Consider the following 22,835-nt stretch of genomic DNA (forward strand, 5'->3'; position numbering starts at 1 on the left):
GTAGATATCATATCAGCATTGTATCATGTCATATTATGTCTTAACATGTATCATACCTTGCCGTTTATTCTCTCAAATTACATCCTAGCCAAGCCTATCTTATCCTACTGAATCCTATCCTGTTGTATCCTATCATTAAGAAGAACATCATATTTTCAGTTTGTGTTATATTGTGTTATATTGTATTGCTTTTTGTCATATGGTATTGTTTTGTTTAGTATCTTGGCAAACAATATTGTATTTTGCCATTTCATATTATTATGTGTCTTATTTTAATTTAAAATAGACCATTATATTGCATCATATTGTTTCCTGTCCTATAACATCTTATCCTATCCTATCCTATCCTATCCAATCTTTCCTATGATTTCCTGTCTTTTCTAATCCTATCCCATTCTATCCTATCCTATCCTATCCTTTCCAATCCTATCCTAACATATCCAATCCTATCGTATCCTTGCCTATCCTTGCCCATCCTATCCTATCCTATCCTATCCTATCTTTTCGCATCCTTTCCAATACCATTCCATCCCATCTAATCTTATTCTATCCTATCCTATCTTTTATAATGCTATCCTATCCCATCCCATCCCATCCCATCCCAGCCATACCCTATCCTACCCTATCCTATCGTATCCTATCCAATACAATCCCAACCCATCCTATCCTATCCTAATCTATCCTATCCCATCCCATCCTATCTTATCTTTTTATATCCCATCCTTTCCTATCCCAACCCATCCTATCCTATTCTAACCTATTTTAACTTAATTTGCATTGTTACGTAAAGTATAACATATCCTATCAATCTTGTTGTATCAATTCATATTGTAATAAACATACCACACAAGATCATATTGTATCCAATCATGCCCTGTTATATAGTATCTTACCATATCATGTCGTACTGTATTGTTTCGTTTCCTATCATATCTTGTCATGTCATCTTATTGTATCGAGTCATGTTGTGTCATAAATTATCATATCTAAAAGCATGGTATAGTATATTGTATTGCATCATAGCATGCCGTGTTATGTCTTATCGTATCAGAACAAATTGTGTCATATTGAATAGTATTGTATCATATCTATCATATCATATCTTACATCATATCATGTCATATGGTTTCCTACCATATTCAATTGAACTCTATGGTACCATACCATATCATATCATATCATATTGTGTAATACCACATGCCATCTTGTTATATCTGATCACATCATATGCTATTGTATCGTCTCTTATGCCCAATTGTACTGTATCGTATCAAACCATATCGTATCGTATTGTATTGCTGCGTATCTTGTCATATCATGTTGTCTTTTTCATATCACATTGTTTCACATAATATCGAATCATATTGCATCGTATTGCACCGTATCATATTAGGGTTTGCTAATCCAATCACCAATCCAATACCAAAATTACTTTGCTCTACAAAAAATATTTAGTTTAATCCGAAATGAATTATTTAATTTCTTCACAGAAATTACCACATGTTCTGTTACCATTGCAGCATCTTTGCACACCTTTTTTCTTCTTTGGAAAAAAAAATATTATTGTAGGTAGTATAATTATAACAGTGTGAAACAACTATGAGCTGCTATTAGAAAAATAATGCAACAATGCAAGACAGATTTTGCGTTTTGAAACCAGTTAAGCAGGAAAATCCTGCAGCTACTTTTAATAATCAAGCAAAGGGTGAGGCTACAGTTCTAAGGGGTTAGTAATATTAGAAACAACTGTTGAATAATGAGATTTTAATATTTTATCACCCTGGAATTACAATGGTTCTAGGTTTCACTGAATATGGGTAGTGAAAAGGATAGAATGGGAGCAGAACTTCTCTTATAACACAATTTAACAGGCTATAATAGTAGCATGTTTTTTCTTTTCAATAGTAGCTTGTGAATGCATAAGGTCAATGTGTTCTTGCAGCAATGAATCAGCTCTCTTTGGTGAATTCTGTAATGCAGGGTCGTTTAAAAAGACATGAATGTGTCCTTGAGCATTCTTCTGTGCTACTGTGCTGTTAAACCCCACACTCCATCTTTTCAGCGCTTTTATTAACAGAATTTTATGCATAAACATGGCCGTGCTCTTTCACCAGCACTGGACCTTGTAAACTCTAACACTCAACCTCCTGTTTCATCCTTTTATCCTTTTATTTCTCCTCTATTCCTTTTCATCTTGAGGGGGGGCGAGTTACTTAGACATTTGGCTTAAAAACCTGCCCCTACCACCTCTGCTCCCTAATCCCTCCATTAGCTAAATTGGCATTCAGTCCACATTGACCCCGGAGATTTCTACTTGAGTTCCTCTTTCACCGGAATTGGACTCACACACACAAACTGAATCGCCCTTTTAAAAGTGCGCACGAACGTCTCAGGTGTATAAAATGCTTTCCAGAGGCTCAGGATCAAGGTTCCTGTAAGCACTTTTCCCCCCCCTTTGCTCCTCACTTCTGCAGCTTTAGTTCTAAACTGGTGTGAAAGTTTGGTAATTGAATTGCAGAGGAAGGCGAGATTGCTCCCTCTTCTAATGTCAGCAATCCAATTGGAGTTCAAGTTGTACTATATATCTGCCATTGATCGGGCACCAGCTGGGATATGGGCTGTGATAGTAAATGATGTTAAGGCGAAAAAACAATAAAAAAAAGATCAGCAATAAATGGCTGAGATGAAATGATGGATTTTTATTTATGAGTTTGAATTTCAGCTGCTCCTCATGAATATATTATTTGGAATTCTGATGTTTGCAGTCTTTTTATGCCTTTTCTTCTGTCTTTAAATCTGCCCTTTTCTTTTTCCCAGGGGACGCTCAGTTCAGTGAAGCAGTGGGATATCCCATGGTGCAACAATGGAGAGTACGCAGCAATCTGTACAAAGTCAAGCTCAGCTCCATCACCTTATCTACAGGTCAGGGTCTCATTCATCCATTTTTACAGGTTCTACAAACCACAGTGCCATAAAAGTTGGGACGTTGTGTAAAATGTGACTAAAACAGAGTACAGTGATTTTTTAACACATTTTAAATCTAAACTCCAGTGAATCAGGCACAAGACTGGTGAATTTCATTGTTTTTGTTTTTTAGAAATACAGACATTCTCAGAATTTGATACCAGCAGCTTGTTCCAAAAAAGTTTGAACAGGAGCATGTCCTGTAAGAGGAGTCCAGTATACCACTTCAAAGTGGCCTTACACTTTAGGACTTCATGCAGGCCAGTCTAACTGTGTCTTTGACTGTGAAGCCATGCTGTTGTGATTTGTACAGAATGTAGCATGGCATTTTTCAGTGCCATGCATTGTTTGGATGGAAGCACATGTTGCTCCAGGCCCTGTATATGCCTCTCAGTATTAATGATACCTTCACAGATGTGCAAGTTACCCATGCAATGGGAACTAATACACCCCCCTCATCACAGATGCTGGCTTTTGAACTGATTGATGACAATCTGGGGGGGCCTTTTCACCTTATCCTGGAGGACTGGATGGTCATTCCCGCTACAAAAATATTGGAAACTTTCAACTCTTTAGTCCATCTCAGATGAGCTCAGGCCTTTAGAAGTCTGCAGCACTTTTGGATGTTGTTAATATATTACTTCTACTTTACGTTGTAAAGTAGAAGTCCCTTAACCTAAAGGACTTAAGGTCACTGGCATCAAACGTTGGTTTTCAGCCTTGACCCTTTTATGCATATATTTCTAAATTTCTTACGACAGCAGGTCTGAACTCCTCACCCTCTCTCTGAGGCTTCTTTTGGTCATTACCCAGAGTTTACGATCGTAGCTTAGGGTTCGGAGGTAGATCGACCAATAAATCGCAAGCTTTGCCTTCCGGCTCAGCTCCCTCTTCACCACGACGGTCTGGCACAATGCCTGCAGTACTGCCAATACTGCACCAAGCTGACTGTCAATCTTACACTTTGTTTTACCTTCAATTGTGAACAAGAGCTTGTGAACTTGAACTCCTTCACTTGAGGCAGAGACATACTCCCCACCAGGAGGGGGCAATCCACTGTTTTCCAGCAGAGAACCATGGCCTCTGACTTGGAGGTGGTAACTCTCATCCAGACTGCTTCGCATCAGAAGGAGCCAGTTAAGGTTGTTAAGGCATCTCATCAGGATGCCCCCCTCTAGAGGTCTTCTGGGCATGCTCAGCTGGGAGGAGAATTTGGGGAAGCTCCAGAATGAATTAAAGGGATTATATATCTTGTTTGGTCTGGGAAAGCCTTGGGATCCCCAGAAGGAGTTGGAAAGTGTCGCTGGCAAGATAGATGTCTGGGTTGGCTTGCTCAGCCTGCTGCCACCACAATCCCCGGATAAGCAAAATAGATAGATTGATGGATTTTATATCCAATCAGGTTACAGTCACCTGTTACCATTTAATCTACTTAAATATTGAATGTTCCAGGTCTTTTTTGAGCATTCCACAACTTTGCAAGCCTTTCCTTGTTCCTGTCCCAACTTTTTTGGAACATGTTGTCAAATTGTGTATTTGTGTATAATGAAAAAAAAAACAGTAGATATCACTGGCTTTAATTGAATTAAAGAATACAATTAATTGTATTCGGTTTTATTGACATTTTACACAATGTCCCAACTTTTTTGGAATTGGGGCTCATATGTATTTATCAAGGTATCACTTCCATTTAGGTTGTGAATATGTTTACCATTTTCATTGCTGTGTCAGTTTAGTCATGAACATCTATCTAACATCTAAATTCCTTTTGTCAAAATGTTTGTTTACAGAATTAGCACAACAGCACCCCCCAGTGTAGAAACCACGACATGCAATACCATTGAGCACAAGCATTGTGTTCTGATAAGTCATATCTGACTTTCTCTATAGAGTTCGCTGTGAGCAGAAAATGGACCATGGGCTGCAGTCAGCCCTCGAGCCGTAGTTTGGACAACCCATTTAGCATTGTAATGTTACGATCAGGAACTAAATAATCAAGGTCCTGGGAAAGCAACCATAATTGCAAGAGAAAATCTGAGTAAAGTGAAATGTTTGGTTGCAGTAATATAATCAGGGTTAATTTGTAAATAAATAAGCAACTACACTGATTATAGAACTGCAGATTTAAACTCTGTGTCCAAAGCTTCCTATCCTTCTTGATACAAAATAACTTTCACTTCATCCCCTCTTTGGCCCTCTCCCCTCAGGCTTTTCCAAAGTACTGAAGACCCTGTCAGCAGAGAGCACACGCGAGGAGCTCCTGGCTTTCCTCCAGCAGTACGGCAGCCACTATGTGTCCGAAGCCCTTTACGGCTCCGAGCTCAGCTGCAGCATCTACTTCCCCAGCAAGAAGGCCCAGCAGCAGCTCTGGCTGCAGTATCAGAAAGGTGAGCCCGCTGATAGATGGGAAAGGGAGCCAAAACTGCAAAGTTCTTGAGGGAGAGATCAAGAGGTGGAGGTGGGAGGTCTGTCAAGGGCAGAGAGGGTTTTGTAACTTTGGATATTTTCACAAATAATTAAGGTCGGGAAAAAAAAAGAAGTTCTAGCTTGGAGAGTGCTGGGGCATCAGTTAAATATAACCAGAATTACAGGAAGTTTAAGTCAAGGAAATGGTTGCTTTAGAATTTAAGATAAACCACAATTTTTAGACTGTGGTTAATATTAGTGTTTTTTTAAATTGTGAGTTGCATGTTAGTTGCATTTAGAATGAATAAGTAATATGAGATTTTTGTAAGAAAAGACTACTTTTACTTGTACAGGACAAGAGAAAAAAGAGAGATATTGTCCCGCGTCTCCACAGGGGGCGCCAAATCACCAAAACTCAAAAGTTCCTCACAGGAGCTTTAACTAAACTGGGTTATGTCCTAAAAACTACTTTCTCCTTTATTCCTTAAAGGCAGTACAAACAGAATGAAGGGAATGACATCAGTGTGACTTAGTAGCATCCTAAAATCATGTCACAGCACTGTTCCACTAAACTCGGCTCTGTTAATCCTGTTCAGTCATGACACCAAGGAAGTAGTGAAGGATTGCACCTGGATTTAAAAAAGCCATTAAATATTTTAACGCTTGTAAGGGGAAATAACAGAAAAGAGATTGGGGTCAAGGAAGACAGGGATGTAGAAGCACTTAGAAATAAAACTTATTTAAGGTCAGCGTGAGCCACAGAGGGAAAATAATAAATTTCTACTAAAGTGTACTTTACCTGGAATCAGAGGGAGCATGATCCAATGAGAATATCTGTTCCAACAACACCAAACTACAGAGAAATGACGTATCATCATGGTTTCAAAATGCTGTTTTTGGTATTTTAAAATACTTCGTCATTACGACAGCTTAGTTCAAAACAGTAGTGGGACATACTACGGATATTGCAATATTTTGTGGATATGTTTTCAACAATTTAATGCTATTTCCATGATGAGTATATTGAGGGTTTTTTTTTTTTCTCCAAGATGTTACTTTTCTCTCTCCAGATTCATCAATTGTCCACCCATTGCAAGGGGTATATTTCAGTCACTTTCTTGAGATTTTAAGAAATTATCTTGTTATAATTACATCTTGTTATCCTGAGATAACATAATAAATAAGATGACATCTCTAGAAAACAAGTAAAATTTGCTTATTACCATGGAAAAAAAAACAGTGCACACAAGATTCATGAATGTAGATCTGTTTAGGGACTATTACCTAAATACCAGCATTTTTATTCAGAAATTATAACCCTCAAAATTCAATTAACAGGCATTTGACTAACCATGTCACCACTTCACGGTTCCTCCTGGTTAGTTTTGTGATGTTAATGGGAATTTTTTTTTTATAAAGTTAACTTTATGTAAAATAAAGTTAAATGAAGAATTTGTTTGATTTTTTGCACTTACATATCTGTAATGATTTTTAAAAATGACTACTCCTTTACTACATATAATTTAGTTGAGTTCTTGCATTGTCTAAAATATTTCCAACACTTTTCAAAGTCAGGGAAATTCATAATATTTCTGACTGCCACATGCAAGAATTGGTAACTGCTGCAGGAAGCTGCCATTCAACTGTTGTATCTCATTCATGAAGTTTTGTGCAGCTTACTTGTGATGGACCACATTTATTGTCAGCCATTAGCTGACAACTTGTCTTCCAACCCCATGCAAAGCAAAATAAAAGATATTTTCAGGTTGAGTAGCTCAGCTCTGCACTCCTTGGTTGCTGACTTGTCTGGAATTGAAAACTCGACAAATCTGCACCCATGAGGTGTATTTGCTGAAAGGTAAAACACTGTTTCGGTTTCATAGATGAATTCCAGATACTTGAAAGTGGGAGAAAAGCTGTTAAAAGTAGCCTTGCGCTTACCACAAAGACATTGGAACTGTCCAGGAGTGAGGCTTTCCCTTGCTTCTGCTCATCTCCACCTACTTTTTTCAAATGTTGCCAATTTCGTTTGTTTGATCATTTAGGTGGTGTGCTGAAGTTTCTCTGCAATTTTTGATCATTAGAATTAAAATTGTCCAATTGTCCTATCGGCTAGACTTAGAACTTGCAACCTATGGAAGCCTCCATTAAGACATATTCCATCACTATTATAAAATTTAAAATATTCCAGTTTTTATAAAACTTTAGGAAATATTTGCGATTCAGTAAGACCAGTTTAAAAAGTATGTATCATAGGAATAGTCATTTTTTTAAAAATCCATACCAGTATATCAGTGCAGAAATTCTTCATACTGTATCTTTAAGTTCATGTCATCATCTTTGATCTATCCAAAGTTCTTTTTTTTTTTTTTTTTTTTCAAAATAAAAGCAGGACTGTATCCAAACAGGAAGTTTAAGACAGTACAAACCCAAAATGAAACAGAAAGTTTCAAATGCAAAATAGGGAGTTTCAAAATAATATTTAAAGCTTAGAGTAACTGCTGTAAATTGCAGACATCCTAAAAATAATTGCAATTAAGACATTAAAAACTCAATAAATTGCCCAGTTTAGTACTGTATATTTATCATATGTCCAATAGCTGATATCATATTGTAGTGATAAAGAAATGTTTGTTTTTATTAAACCAAGCTCACATGAAAAAACTGAAAAAGTTCCAAGATATTAAACTGTGTAAAGATGACAGACACCCTTTTAGTTTCATAAATCTTTATTGCACTCAGATTATCAACAATACAAACATGACTGGGACTACACAGAGATTTCTGTAATGTGTTCAACACGTCGTTTTTAAATTCACAGCCTGTGAAGGACAATACACCTCAAACACATGGGAGAGTGCTTCATGGATGTACAGTATTGCATTATTATTCTATGGTGGAAATGATTTAACTTTGAAAAAAAAGCATAAAAAGAAATCACTCTGTAATGACAGACGATAAAACGGATTCAGAGAACGTGATCAGCACACTGACACAAGGACACTTGATTTTTCTGGCATTTTCTGCATTTTTGTCACTGTTTAAGGTTGAATATTTAATGACTACTTCTAGAGACCAAAGTGTACACACTGGAAAATAAGGTTTAATGGCAAGGTTGACATGCAGCTGAGTCTATTTTCTCTTAAAATCTATTAGTTAATGCTGAGATATAACATGTCCAAAACAAACTAAATACCATAAAACCCAGTGTATAAGACCCACTTTTAATACCTATTTTACTATCTAACTCAACTCATACACTAGTGTGACCTATAATCTGGATTTTACGGTACATAATGTAAAGTAAAAAATGCACAAGAATGACTGTGACAGCCTTGACCTGATAATTAAATGCATTTTTATCTTTTTCTTCAGTAAAAATATTAAAAACACACATTGTTTATGATACACTTTGATTATCAGATATGTATATTTGTATGTTGCTGTTTATTAGGGCTCCAGGTGCAGAGTTAAGGTCAGCTTTGTGAAATTATTCATTTTTAAGGCTGAAACTGAGTCAGTATGCATTATGCTCTCATCGCCAGAGCAAAGCTGGACTGGAAGATACGCGGCCTCCGAGCAGGCTTATTTACTATATTTACCACTTTATACACAAAGATTATCTTACATACAGTATCAACAAGCGGGTTTCAATGATTAACTTGATTCCCCATATTTAGGCCACTACAATATTTGATTAAAGGTGTCTTATTGTTATTTTACCTGAAAGCATCATCTTTGTAATGCTTTGTATGGAGTCGAAAAATTAAATACAAGGAGATATTCACCCTTCAAACTATCATATAGAGCAAAAGTAGGGAGCTTGGGTTCAAAATGTGGAAATAAAAACTGAGGGAGAAAAAAGCAGCAAGCACTGGCATCCCATCCTGCCACGAAAAGTCTAGGGTGTGATCAGGGTCAAAAATTCAATCATTCAATTCTGAGAATTTCTTGTTTCTAGTAACTGGTTTTGAAAATGGCTTTGCATATCTACTGGAGGGCAGTGTCCATCAAAAACTTCCAGATAAACTCCTGCACACAGGCTAACTTGCAATTTTCACTACCAAACCTTCATATGGCAGTTTTTAAAAAAAAAGGCAGAGTGGAAGCAGCTCCAAGCTTGCAACCAATGTATCAGCAAGTTAACGAACAAACAAGGAACATCAGCTTCCTCAGGGCGCAGTTGGCCTAGCAGTTAAGTCGCAACCCATGTACAGAGTCTGTCGCCCTCAAGCAGGCAGCCATGGTTCAAGATCCTTTTCCAACTCTTGCTCCCAGATTTCCTACTCTATCCACTGTCCTGTCAAATAGAGGCAAAATAAGCCCAGAAATTAAAGTTAGAAAAACTCTTTCTGACTGAGAATAAACAAATCTCAGAGGCAATACTAAATATGTCTGTTCATAATATGAAGTTCAGGAGACATGGGAGGTCCTAAAAGTTAGATAACAACCAAAATAGGGGAAAAAAACAATCAAAAGTGCAAAATAAGAAACTAATAATACATTTTTATCATCCAACTCATAAATGAGTGATTTCTAAAAGGATAAAATAGTCCAAAAAGGCAGTAAAAACCATAAACATTTAACAAAAAAAGGTCACTTGATTACAAAAACATGAAATTGATTATGAGCTCACTTTATATGTAGTTAAGACCGTCACATTTAAGTAGGATGACAAAATGATGTTAGTTCATTTTTGGGGCTTTTGATCTATTTGAACATTTCACCTCTCCTGTTTGGATTGTAGTCTAGCTTTAAGGACCTTCAGGACGTACTTGCACCCGGCTGCATCATGAGATTTCTGATTAACATTCTTGTCCATACATGATTCACATTAAAGGAGAAAAAACACTTGAGGGTACAGAAGAGAGCTCAGGCTGTAGACGACAAACATGGAGACACTTATGATGTTAACTCTAACATCAGACTAATATGACGGATGTGATGGTCCCAGTGTATCAGTTTAATTTGTGACCGTGTTAACTGGCGACTTTCAGCCATCTGTGTTCTTGGATGTGGTCTTTACAAGAGACAGAAATAGTCATCATGAATTACCCTTTGATTAGTATTTCATGTGAAAATATTCTCATTGGGGGTTGCAGGAAATGCAAGCATAGTGTGACGCATATTTTTTTCTATCACACCTAGAGAAAGCCCTGCTTTCTTTGGAAGACCCTCGGCCTGTCCTTTCCTGAGCCTTCTGGAGGTCTTCCTTTTTATAATAGCCAGTCTTAGAGAGTTTATAAGTTGGTATTTAAAAGTCTATATGTTGGAGTGAGTTCATGGAAAAGATTTTGGAAAAACATATCCAATAATGCATTTAGTCAAATGTAAATGTGTTATATAATATCTAAAAATATATAGTTTCATAACTCCTCTCTTGCTTCTTCCAGGCTGCCCATGCTTTCTAAAGAAAACTAATTTATTTCTGCCTGTTCCTGATATTTCTGACCAACAACATCCATTATAATAAAAAAAAAACAGTCACAGATGCACTCAGCTGAAAGTCACCACTTGACACTTTTTATACTGTTACACCAATCTGTTTTTGATTGTTTTTACAGGTTTAAATTGCGACTTTTAAACAGAATTATCTGTCCCAGCTGGTCAGTCATGCTGGGACGAAAATTCTGTTTAAAAGTTGCAAATTGGTTTATCAATTTGTCTTAAAACTTCCAGCCATTATTGTCACTGCTGCTGTGTTGACCGTCACACCTCCTCCACCTCTACCAACATGTGTACACTACATCTCATGTCCATATTGCTAATCTTGTAGATGTGCACAGCCGATTTGTCAAACCAGTGCCGGGGATGCATGGTAGTTTACAGCTAGGATTTCTCCAGCCTTAGTGTCCCCTGACCTAAACTTATAAGCTGATATCTACAATCACATCTTCGTCCTTTGGTAGTTTTATGCAGCCAGGAAACATCCATCATCATGATTGGTTGCAGCCTTGAAGCCACTTCCTGTTTATGAATCCCTGTCCTTTTAAGAAGCTGTTTGCTTTATGAAGGTGTAGAATCAAAACACTGCCAATATGCGTATTTTTGCAAGTCCAATAGAGTGCAGGAGGTAACTTTAACTACCAGAATTAGGTAAACACTAAAAGCACAAAAATTATGGCCATGTTTCATTACCAAAATGTTAACATATTCATGCAGTTTGCACAGTGCTCTCTTTGTTTTTTTTTTATTTTCCATTAATAATTTAGAGCCATGGAAATTTATCAGAAATACGAGTCACAATGAGCCATTAGCCATGGTGGGTCCTGAGGCTACGGCATTTGAAAACAACTTTCATGGATCATTAAATAAACTGTACCGTTTAATAACACTTTAGACTGAGCATTTTGACAACCCTCGATGTGATGCAGGATTTTAAACATGCTTTTCCTTTCGAAGTGTAATTCTTAACACCCAAAGATTGTGTGACCATCGGCTAGCCTTGAGGAAAGAAGCAACGGAACAAGCATTATGGAATAAACGCCAGGCTTTAACCAAGTTTGTAAACATTGTTTAAGTCGTAGGTGTCTGCTGTGACCTCTGGGTCAGTGATGTATTCGAATGAGCTCTTTAAATGTACAGATAGATTAGTGTTATATGACTGAAGGACATGTATTCTATAGGGAAAAGAAAGTACACAACATTGACGTTTTAGAGGCCTCCCAATTACAACCTCATCCAGAACCTCAGAACTTAGCTAGTTGGTTCATAATGGAAACTACAGACAAAGCTTAAGGGGATGTAGAAACAGAATTGACTGAGCAGAAAAGCTGGAACAGAATCCGAAGCAAATTGCAAGAATCTTATCTTGGAGATGGATACCTTTACTAGTGTCCTTGTGACTTCAGTGAGGCTGTGGCTGGAAAGTCACAAGGGGAGGTTAAATGGGAGTATAGTAGAGACAAGTTGTACCATTGCCTCTGAAAAATCCTCCTTAAAGTGATCAACTGATTATCTTGGGTCTGGCTAGGGCAGTATTAAAAATACTCAACAAAAAAATCAAACAAAAGTAACAAACTAAGCCAAATTAAGTGATGATTAAGGCCTAAACTCACAATTTTCTTAACTTGTTAGTAAAAACCAAGATCCCACACAAGCCCAGTGAATGACTATTCTTTAGATAACTAAAATCCTACATTTAATGCTCCCTGAATGCAATTTAATGAATGCTGATCCTTTGTTACTGCTTCGCCATGAGCTAACTGCACAGTAAACTTTAAAGCTGCCAGCTGCATTCAGCATCATCAATGTCAGAGTGTGCTACTTGAACCCAACACTGGGAAACAGTGCTGTGTCAATAATAAAGTGCTTCACAGGCCAAAAGCCTCGGTATGATTCACTGTGTATGTAAATGCATGTTCATTTTCAGCTCCCCTTTATTCTCCTGCAAAACCGAGCCAAATCCGTGAAAGCTATGCATCACAAACAGTCTGCAATGAGGAAGGAAATTCATCTGCGTTTGTGCCTGCTTTAGCATTGACATCATCTACCTCTGTGTCTTATATCAAGGTGACAACTGCCACTATTTTAATGTTAATGATGCAGAAAATGTGTTTTGGTATTATAACTCATTACAATGACAAGGAAAACAGCTTAAGAAGCCAGGGTCGAGTGCACCAGCTGGTGGTATACCTGGGCATAACGTTACATCTGACTGTAAGTTATACCCTGTGCACCAGCTGAATGTAATCTATGTTTGAATTATGCCCAGGTGTAACTTTTGGAGGAAGCTGGTGTAAGTTTAAGAGTCAGATTTCATCAATGTAAAGTGATGAAGACCGCACAGCAGTGGTCATAAAACGTAAGAAACCGTGGTAGCACATCTTGTAACAGAGTAACAAATGAAAAGAGAGACAGGGAATCGTCTAGGATTGGCCTGGTAGGGATAGGTATCAAAGTTGGTACCAGTAACGACACATCTAAAACCTACCGTACCAGATTACAAGACAGATTTTGGTGCTTCATTTTGGTACTTCACTACCTAATGCTATCCCCATCACTCCTAAGGGAAGGCACAAAATACACAATTCAAAGGACTTACAACTGTTTCCTTTACTTACATGTCCTACTGGCATCTTATTTCTGACTAATTTATCATATAGAGACAGCCTTTATTCAACTGCCAGCGTTTAAAACACTTCTTTCTCTTAAAAGTATCAATTCAGGCATCGTTTTGGCACCAGCACCTTTTAAATAGTATTGATTCAGTGCTGGCATTGGAGAGGACCCGAACGATACCCCATCCTAATTCCTGGAAGTTTACTGGGAGAGTCAACTGATAGAAAAGCTTTGATTTAGCTGTTGAGCTCCATTTAAATAAACAAAATAATATCACTTCAATACGGGATGAGTCAGACAGAAACACAGAAGTTCCTGCCCTGAAGAAGCTCATTCTCCCAAGAGGATCTGGAGCGTTGGGCTGCAGACTTACAATGGGGCGGGAAGTGACGTAAACTCGCTGTCAGAGGTTATGGTAAGTTGCTATTTTTACTGAGGGGGATAAATTTAACAAACCATTAACAAAGGAAAATACAAAGAGGGTTAGGCTTAGGCATCCAGACCTTAAAGGTAAGGGGCACGGGGATAAAATTAAAAATAACACACCACAAACCAAAGAAAACTCAATTAAGGGTTAGTATGCCACTTTCTGCCCCATATTCGAGGTCGCCCCATTGTGGAGGTCTGCAAACGGATGCCTCTCTGTTCACTCAATTCAGACTTTTTAAAAACACTGCTCTCTAGGCCTAGGCTTTGTCATAATTCTTTTAAAGAAAACAGTGATCTACTATTTAGTGTGAGGGGCTTATTTGATTGAAAAAACTTAGAGACAGTGGAGCAGGACAACCCTGTGAGAGACGTGATATTTATCAGACAATGGAAATGCTTTTTGGGGGGGTTCTATCAAGAAATTATGGCTTACTCTCTTTTGGTTTGTGTTGTACAAATCATATGTCAATAGTTTGACAGGAATTTAAACGAAGGGAACAATATTCAGGTGAAAGCGCATGATAAGACTGGCTGTAGCTATCACCGCTTAATGTTACACTTGATGCACTCGGCATAAAATTAAGTATTGAAGTTGGCCATAGCTAAGTACAATGTAGGAGATAAGCCAAACTTAATTTGAACCCTGCTGGTGCACTCGACCCCTGATTTTTGATTTAAGGAATCAAATTAAAATGCAGTATACTTTAGGCTGACTAGAACATTCTTTAATAACTCAGTGAAAGCAAGAGCGAGATCTGTTTGGGCTGCAGCCAAACTAAAGTGACAGATAACAGTGTTTTTCTACCTTTCCCACAAACACCCACCCACCATCACATACTAACCAAACCTTACAGGTCATGTGCAGATAGTCTGGATTGTTTCCCTAGGAAGTGGAGGAGTGCCTCCTCTGAATGTATGTGAAGACTTTCACACAGTGGTCCCAACAATCTAGCACTAGCAGTTGTCCTTTGTGAGTGGTGGCCACCCCAACAGGGCAGGTCAACCCTTCCTGGATGAGAACTTTGAATCCGCCCTCTTTGGGAAACTGGAGGATTTCTTTCCTGCCGCTGTCCGTTACCAGCAAGTCCCCGTTTGCGTCCACGCACATGCCTGTGATGCAGCGGAAGTCCTCTGTCTCTGAGAAGAAATGGCTGAGTTGCTTGCCTAGCTGGCCGTCGGTGTCCACAGAGCCAATGGAGAAGCCACCCTCCAGATGAGGCTCGTTGTGGCGCTTCTCGAAGTTCAGGGCTAGACCCTGAGTGAAATAAACTGTCCCGGCGGCGTCACACGTCACAAACTTTGGCCGCACAGCAGAGCACAGCCGGTTGTAGCTGACCACACCTACATTGCGGTCCACTGCGAGGCACCACAGCTTTCCACCTTCCACGTCTGACACCACAAACTGACCTGATGGCATGGCAGTAATGCCCCATGGCTTGATCAGCTGGTTCTTATGACAAGCTACGCAGTGTCCGTCCATAGTGTAGACTTTGACTGAGTTATCGTAGTTATCAGTGACGCCGATCAGGCCTTGAGGAGTGACAGCGATAGATAAGGGGATTAAGTTCGGCAGGTCAGCACCAAGGAAGCTCAGGACAAAGTTGTCGATGCTGCTGGCATTGCGGCGGATTTCACGCTGGAATCCTTTGCGGTTAAAAATCTGGATGCGGTAGTTGCCACGGTCAGCTACAAGCACCTCTCCTTGTGGTGTTACGCAGATGCTGACTGGTAAATTAAACATGCCAGGTAGAGTTCCTTTGCAGCCCATCTTCTTGACAAACTGGCACACTGGCACTGCGGCACTTGCTCCAGCTCCTCCAGGTGATCCCCCGCCTGCATCCATGGATTTGGACTTAAAGTTGCCGGGAGAACCACATACTGTGTCATCTACAGCTGCAACCATGTCGATGTCTCTGTAAAGATCCACTGAAGGCCCCACTGCACCACCTACTGCACCCCCTGTACTCTCTACATCAGCCTCAAGTGGAATCTCCAAACCACTCTCGTCATCATCGGTACTGACTGTGAAAGTATGAGTGTTCACATGGCCCACTTCTACAGGCTTAGAGTGCTCAGTTCTGACCAGCTCGGGCTCTTGCAGCTGGAACACAGTGGGCAGGGTGCTCTTCAGATCCAGGTCGTCATCGTCACAGCCTCCGCCGTCATCCTTTAGCAAAGCTGTATCACTCTGCCTCACGAGCATTGTCAGATAATCGCAGCGAGACACAACTTTTACCTCTGCAATGTTAAGGAGGTACGTCTGCTCCTCCAGGACTTGCCCGTTTAGCTTTTCCACATCAGCCATGGCAGAAGTAAACGTCCTGCGAGATCTCTTGAGTTCCTCTTGAAGACGTAGCTCTGTTGAAGTGTAGTCCTGCTGCACTGTGTGGTACTTTAATCTCAAGGACTTGGAAATGTTATCAATCGCTGTCTTTTTCTTCTGAATCTCCCCCATTACGTCCCGCAGAGCAGCCAGCTTGGCACTGAGCTCTTTACGCCGCTGTTCAGCAGCCACCCTTATCGGCTCGACTGAATGGCCCTGATGCTGGTGGCCCTCTCCTTTACAGAGCTCACAGAGAACAGCGGCACAATCATGGCAGTACTGTCGTGGCAGGCGGTTACAGCAGGATTTGCACATCAGGGCAGCAGCAGCAGCACTGCAGGATGTAGTGCAATCTAGGATCTTTAGCACAGTGAGATTATCGGCCAGCTGGGAGATACTACTCATGCGGGAGACTTTGCTACAAAAGGGGCAGCGCACACCATTGATAGTGTTGGCCAACAGCTTCTCCAAACACTGCCGGCATACTGTGTGGCCACACTGCAGGAGTTTAGGTCTCATTTGATCCTGGTTGTAGGTCTCCAAGCAGATGGGGCACTCGAGGACCTCTCTCATGAGATCAGGGTCCAGTGGGGGAGCTGCTGCCGCCATGGTTCTTTCCTTGTGGGAGAAACATCAAAGAAGACACCATTTTTATGACATTTTACTTACTTTTACTGAAAGTGAAGCACACTAAGGCTGTCAAAATAGTAGATACTTTGCTACTTTTCACTACAACAGGATTCAAGACAATCTTGTTAATTTAATCATCAATGACAAACTGACAAAACTTTAATAATGTTTAAGATCTGCTGTTGTAAAAACTACCTTAAAAAGAGAAAGGGCACTGTCCAGATTGTACAAACATGTTGGCAAATTTTCAGTCATAAATGCTGCCTATGCATTTGATAAATACTGGCAATGTGCAGGACTTTCCCAACATCATTTTTGTTAATCAAAACAATTAATTTGTAAGATTTAGACAGTTTGTGGAGCCTTCCTTCAATTTACCATAATTGAAGACAAGAAATTATTCACTTCCAGGTGTTTTGGCCTTCAGTTTTTGTAAAGGTTGTAGCAAAAGTGCTATCAATACGGTTTGATTTTTGCTATGGTCATATCTAGCACTGTCCAAATTGCACAAATATGTTCAAGCATTGAATGTTTGCAAACAAATTTGTTTAAATTTGGACAGTGTGCAGAAATTTTAATGCCACAAACATCAAATTATCCAATTTCAGCTGCCTAAAACTTCAGTTTTGTTACAGTGGTACCGTAAAGGGTATTGGTAGTTTGTTTTTCACTAGTATTATATCTATCACTGTTGCAATTCCACAAATATGTTGGCATTATTTCAGCATTCTTTTTTGCAAATAAATGTCTAAAATTTAGACAGTGCACTGTGGTTTCCCTATCCAACTTTAGGTGCTGATGACAGTGTTTCAGTATTAAAACAGGTATCACTACTGTTTATGTTTTGCCTGTACTTGTATTCAACACTGGCCAAATTAACCCAATATGTTGGGAATATTTCCAAACCTAATTGTTGCCACTGAAATTGTTAAATTTAGACAGTGTCTTCAACTTTTGGTCATTTAATCAGATCTAAGTTGCATAGGACTTTGGTCTTTGTTATGATGGTATAAAAACAGATATTGATACTGTTTGATTTTTGCTGGTGTCACAACTAGCTATGGATAAACTGCACAATTATGTCAGCACTGAATGTTTGTGCATGATTTTGTTATATTCAGACAGTGTACAGAAGTTCGCCTGTAACTTTTGGATATTAAAAACAGGACATTATCAAATACTTGATGTCTAGGACTTTAATTTTTCTTTTTTCCCCCCTGACATCTAGATAGACATGTACATTTTTACACTTTTGCGTACATCATACTTGGCATTATTTATTCTGTTCATGGCAACCTTCTAAACCAATGTAAAATGTAGACAGTATACAATGTTGTATCTGCAATGTTTGGCCACTGTAAGAGCCATAAACTTTCCAATATTAGGTGTAGGACCTCTGTATTTGTTACTGTTGTATTCAAATATGTATCTACATCACTGACTTTTACTAGTATGTCCTCTTAACTCAAAAGTGTTCCTAATTGTGCATTTCTACCTAAGAAATATGAAAAATCACAGCAATTATTGTAAATATGTAACACTCATGTGTGACTGTATGCCAGTAAGAACACAACACTGAGCATTCCCATAAACCTCACATGGGCCTAAATAACTGCTTATGTGTAAATGCACATTTATAGTGTGAAGCCATAGCTGGTGTCCCTGTTTCAAAGTAGTCATTTACGGCAGTGCAGCTGACATAAACATTGCTCAAAGCTGCTAATTATATGGCCAGTTAATGTGGAAACAACACATCGACACCTGTCTGCCCGAAAAGAGCAGGATGTGTTGATAATGCAGCGCTAACATTAGCTTCAATGCCTGTCGTTACATCCTGCTGCTAGTAAAATGTGAGCCAGAGTTACCATGAAAAGGCTATGTTGACATTAGCAGGTAAGCTAGTCTGCTGTATTTGAATTATTTACCTATTAGCTGAGCTGCATTGGCGATAAGCAGTATGTGAAAAGCATGCTAAACAGGTCATGTCGAAGGGCACCTCGCTGCTTGTTTACTGTTTAAGAAAAGGTTGACCTTGCAGTCCAGACAGCAAATGAATTACGTTAAAATTTCGCATATTTTAACACATATACACCGTAGGCCTCGCTGTACACAACATACGGTAACGCTGCTCCCCTTGACACCGCGACAATGTTATTAAAACTCTCACATGACTGTTTTTGGTCAACATGCATTAAAAGGTAAAGTAAGCAGCTCCTTTTAGTATTATTCTTTAGTCATTCCAGCTCTGAAACGTTACCTTTTCTTCAGTGTTAGCTGGTTGGAAATACAGAGGTTTGGATGGGCGTGCTGTGCTTCTGCTACTGCAGCTGGTAGAGAGAGACTGCAGTGTTGACGACGTCACGTACGCAGAGCCGGGGCTGTTACGTAACACGCACAGTGCTGAACCCTACGCTTATTTTCATTGGCTGACGTACAGTGGCATGCAAGGCAACGTTCAGTTGATCCACATACAGCAATGATGAAGCCTGTAAATCCCGTATATTTGACTTTTAAAACGCAAATCTCCAGATAAAAGAGATTCACTGATATCTCTCCTTATTACTCACATTCCCTTACTTAAGACACTGCCAACAAAGGGCATTTTATTGATTTCAAAAATTATTTATTTATTTGAATTAACAAGAGAACAATTTATTTAAAACCTTATAGGACTCATAGAACCTTTAGGCTACCAGTGTGTAAAAAACATCCAGATGTGGTAACTTGTTTCATTTTAAAGCTGTAAACCTGTACGTACAAAAATAGACCACTAGATGTCAGTGAAAGTCTTCTAGAAAATCCAAAAAGCCCCCGACAAAACAGGACCATGTGAGACAGTGATTACTCCTCCTAGGTCCACACTGTCTAAAAAAAAAGTTCATATCTCTTGTAATTTATGACATTTATCAATCAATCAAAATCACTTACAGACATTGTCCTTATTAATAGCATCTAAATCTACTCATATAGACCTAGCACAGGTCTATATGAGTAGATTTAGACCTTGCAATAAATAAATTAAAGTGCTGATATGGAACTATGGATTTGAAACTGCTAGAGGGTTCTCAGTCAAAATAATAACAAAAGATGACAAGTAGAGGCAACCTGCTTATTCCTTGTTTTGACTCAAGTACTCAGATTTAAAAAATAACTCCATAAGGTGTATTTTCTCCACAGTAAACTACTGTTTTCTTTTATCGAATGAATTTCATATAATTAGGCTTTTTTTTCTAGGGGTTTTATTGATGAAACAATGAAAATTATTGTTAATTTTAACAGCAATGTCTTGCTTCTTTTTCATGTAGCTCTCAGGTGGCAGAGTAAAAGGTTGGTAGCCACGGGTTTGGTAAATACACCTTATGGAGCGTATAGAGTCCTCAGCTCAGAATAAGAAATAAGCTGCAGAGGTGAATAGAGTTTATTAGTGCATTTCTACCTGAACTGGAAATATATTCAGGGCCACACCATCATGACAAGATGGAGTGAAACATTATTGGGGGTTGCTGGAGTGACCAAATGCACAGTCAATGACACAAAGCAATAGTGGTCCATCAAGAGTAGGCAGCACAAAGCATGAATATGATGCCGTAACAGAATGGCAACTGTTAGCAGAAGTTCCAGCTTTTTTACGCAGCAGTCTTTGACACCATAAGGTTGTTTGACTTAATCATGGCTGCCATGACAAAACACATCCCATCACAACCGTTTGATTGAAGTTTATCTTTGGGTTTGAAAATGGTTGGAAATATTTGAAGCGATGTACAGTCCTCTGCATTAGTTTAAGGCGTACTCTAGGAGCTACACAGTGCCAGATCCACCTGGACTGTTCGATGGCTACATCTGGCCCATGAATTTGAATTTGAATTTGTGGCCCCTACACGCCACAACCCAGGGCTGGGGAATGGGGTGAGGACTGCCAGAGTCATGCTTGACACATATCAACACTTGGCTTGACGGCTAAGGTCAAGCTCAGTGGCATCTGTTTGTCTGGGCCTTTTTTACCCCTGGTATTACACACCGAGACCGCTGCCAGTTTTTGGGCCTTTGGGACATCCAGAGCACAACAAGCACTTGTGGTGACCTCACTACCTGCCCTGATGGTACCAAAGGCTGTGTTTGCTCACCACATCCACCCCTTACGCCACCTTAAAGTTGTGGACTTTGTTAGATTTTCAGTAGATTATTTTTCCATGCCCCTATGCAAGGACATCCAGAGCCCAAATGGGGTTGTGTCATTCGCCACGTTTATGCCTTACTTCAGCCTCAATTATTTGCCCAAACATGTCTAAAAGTTTTGCACAGTACTGAAAATAATCAACTACATAATATAACAGAATTTTTAAAACAAATTGGGCATTTCAGTATTAAAATTCTACATTTTATACTTTATAAACTGTTAATTTAGTTTTAGATTGCATTAAGTATATAGTAAATACCACTGGGCTTTTGCCTACTAATTTTGGTATAACTGTTTTCATTTGATCGATATATATATATAAGGTGAAATGATTTTTAATTGAAAAGTACAAGTGTATGAGCGATTTCTGGCACATGTCACAATAACATTCTTCTATATCGACCATTTAGCCTGATTGTAATTCACTGCTTTCACTAATTTGACCCAGTTTGGCACAGAGAAAAGCAAAGTGTTTAGTCAAACCATATACAACCATACTCACAGTTCCTTTAGCTGAAACAACATCTGTATTTAATGAAATAGATCTGACGCTTTTGCTGTTGTTGCCCAGGCAACATAACCCTGGCTGGAAGGGATGTGTCCCTGATGAGTAATTATATCGCAGCCCGTCTACAAAGACATTTTAATTAACAGAGACAGTGTAAGATCAATGGCCGGCCAATTCTTTCCATTTATCTCCTCGCTCTGTTTGATGACAGGAAAGTGTTGCACAAGCATCACAATTATTCCACAGGGCGAAGAGATGTCATAACTTATTTGAGTCCTTTAATTGCATGAAAATACATGTGGTCCAATTAAATTGGTCCTTGTGAGGGGGTGCCACTGCTGGTCAAATGGAGCTGTACGTTGCACAAACACAAATAAACAGACACAGGGATCCCAGATGGAAATTGTATGTTACAGCGGTTTGCTACCAGATTCAAAACAGTCTTTATTATAAAGGCACTTAAATAAAACAAGGAGAAGCTGTAAAGTTCCCAAAGTAAATAAAGATAAATGGGGGAAACAATATTGTTCAGGAAGAGCGTGCACTATTAATTCCAGCTGACTTTGACAATCGCATTACCTCAGCTGTGTTTTATTTCCCACCGCAAATACGTGAAAGTGCCAAACCTTTCATGAAACGCATCTGTTTACATCGTAAACAAATGTAATCCGGGGTGAAATGAGTTAAAGAGGGCGAGAGTGAGCGGGCCTGGCTAGCCACAGCCGACCTGAGCTGCGGGGGCTCTATTGTGAGGGCTCATTTCGGTGTCTGTGTTTCCTCAAGAAGTCCATGTAATTGGGCTCATGGGCCACCCCTTGAGCCTGTTTACATACTGTTGCACATGAAGTTACCAACCCCCCCTTTCAACTGCTTGCCAGTGGGTTACAGAGAAGCACACAGCGAGGAAGCCGCAAGAACATACATAAATAGATGTATATAGATTTTCAATTTTCCCTCACACACAAATGTACACACCAGGGTCAGGCCTGCATTTCAGGACAGCGGGTCGTGTCCTGGCTGGTTTTTCCGGGAATATGAACATATCGTTGACCTGAGGTGCCGCGTACATTTAATATCTGAATATTACAGGATTTGTTTTACATTGTGTTTTCATAAAGCTGACTCCAATATACTTCAGATTAGTTAGATAAACATGTTTAATCCAACTTACCAGACTCTGGACCCATGACCCCACTTATCCCTAAATTTATACAGCTTATTTGCTTTTCTGTGAGTTTTAGCTTTATAACCATGCCTTTTCTTCACATTTCCCTCTTATAAGTCTGTATCTTAATTGTATATTTTACCTTTATTGAGTTACATGCTGTTTATTTATG

The 22,835-nt window shown here is 39.2% G+C and overlaps 2 protein-coding genes across 2 annotated transcripts in view; one reads left to right on the top strand and one right to left on the bottom strand.

Annotated features, from left to right (window-relative positions):
- LOC121524927 (astrotactin-2-like) overlaps window positions 1–22,835 on the top strand; it is a 615,575-nt gene that overhangs the window by 479,132 nt on the left and 113,608 nt on the right. The window contains exons 15-16 of the mRNA XM_041810517.1: window positions 2,818–2,922; window positions 5,172–5,351. Of these exons, the coding sequence (XP_041666451.1) occupies window positions 2,818–2,922; window positions 5,172–5,351 (285 nt within the window). The remainder of the gene's footprint in view (window positions 1–2,817; window positions 2,923–5,171; window positions 5,352–22,835) is intronic.
- Window positions 11,545–19,148, bottom strand: trim32 (tripartite motif containing 32). Its single transcript, XM_041810518.1, has 2 exons — window positions 19,071–19,148; window positions 11,545–16,801 (listed from the first exon to the last, which is right to left on the bottom strand). Exon 2 carries the CDS (start codon window positions 16,790–16,792, stop codon window positions 14,744–14,746), a length of 2,049 nt encoding a protein of 682 aa, XP_041666452.1. The 5' UTR covers window positions 16,793–16,801; window positions 19,071–19,148; the 3' UTR covers window positions 11,545–14,743.

This window comes from Cheilinus undulatus, linkage group 17, assembly GCF_018320785.1.
Source record: "Cheilinus undulatus linkage group 17, ASM1832078v1, whole genome shotgun sequence".
Classification (NCBI taxonomy): Eukaryota; Metazoa; Chordata; class Actinopteri; order Labriformes; family Labridae; genus Cheilinus; species Cheilinus undulatus.

Bases quoted from the DNA above. Each gene is read 5' to 3' on its own strand.
- trim32 (XM_041810518.1), bottom strand. From the start codon at position 16,792: ATGGCGGCAGCAGCTCCCCCACTGGACCCTGATCTCATGAGAGAGGTC.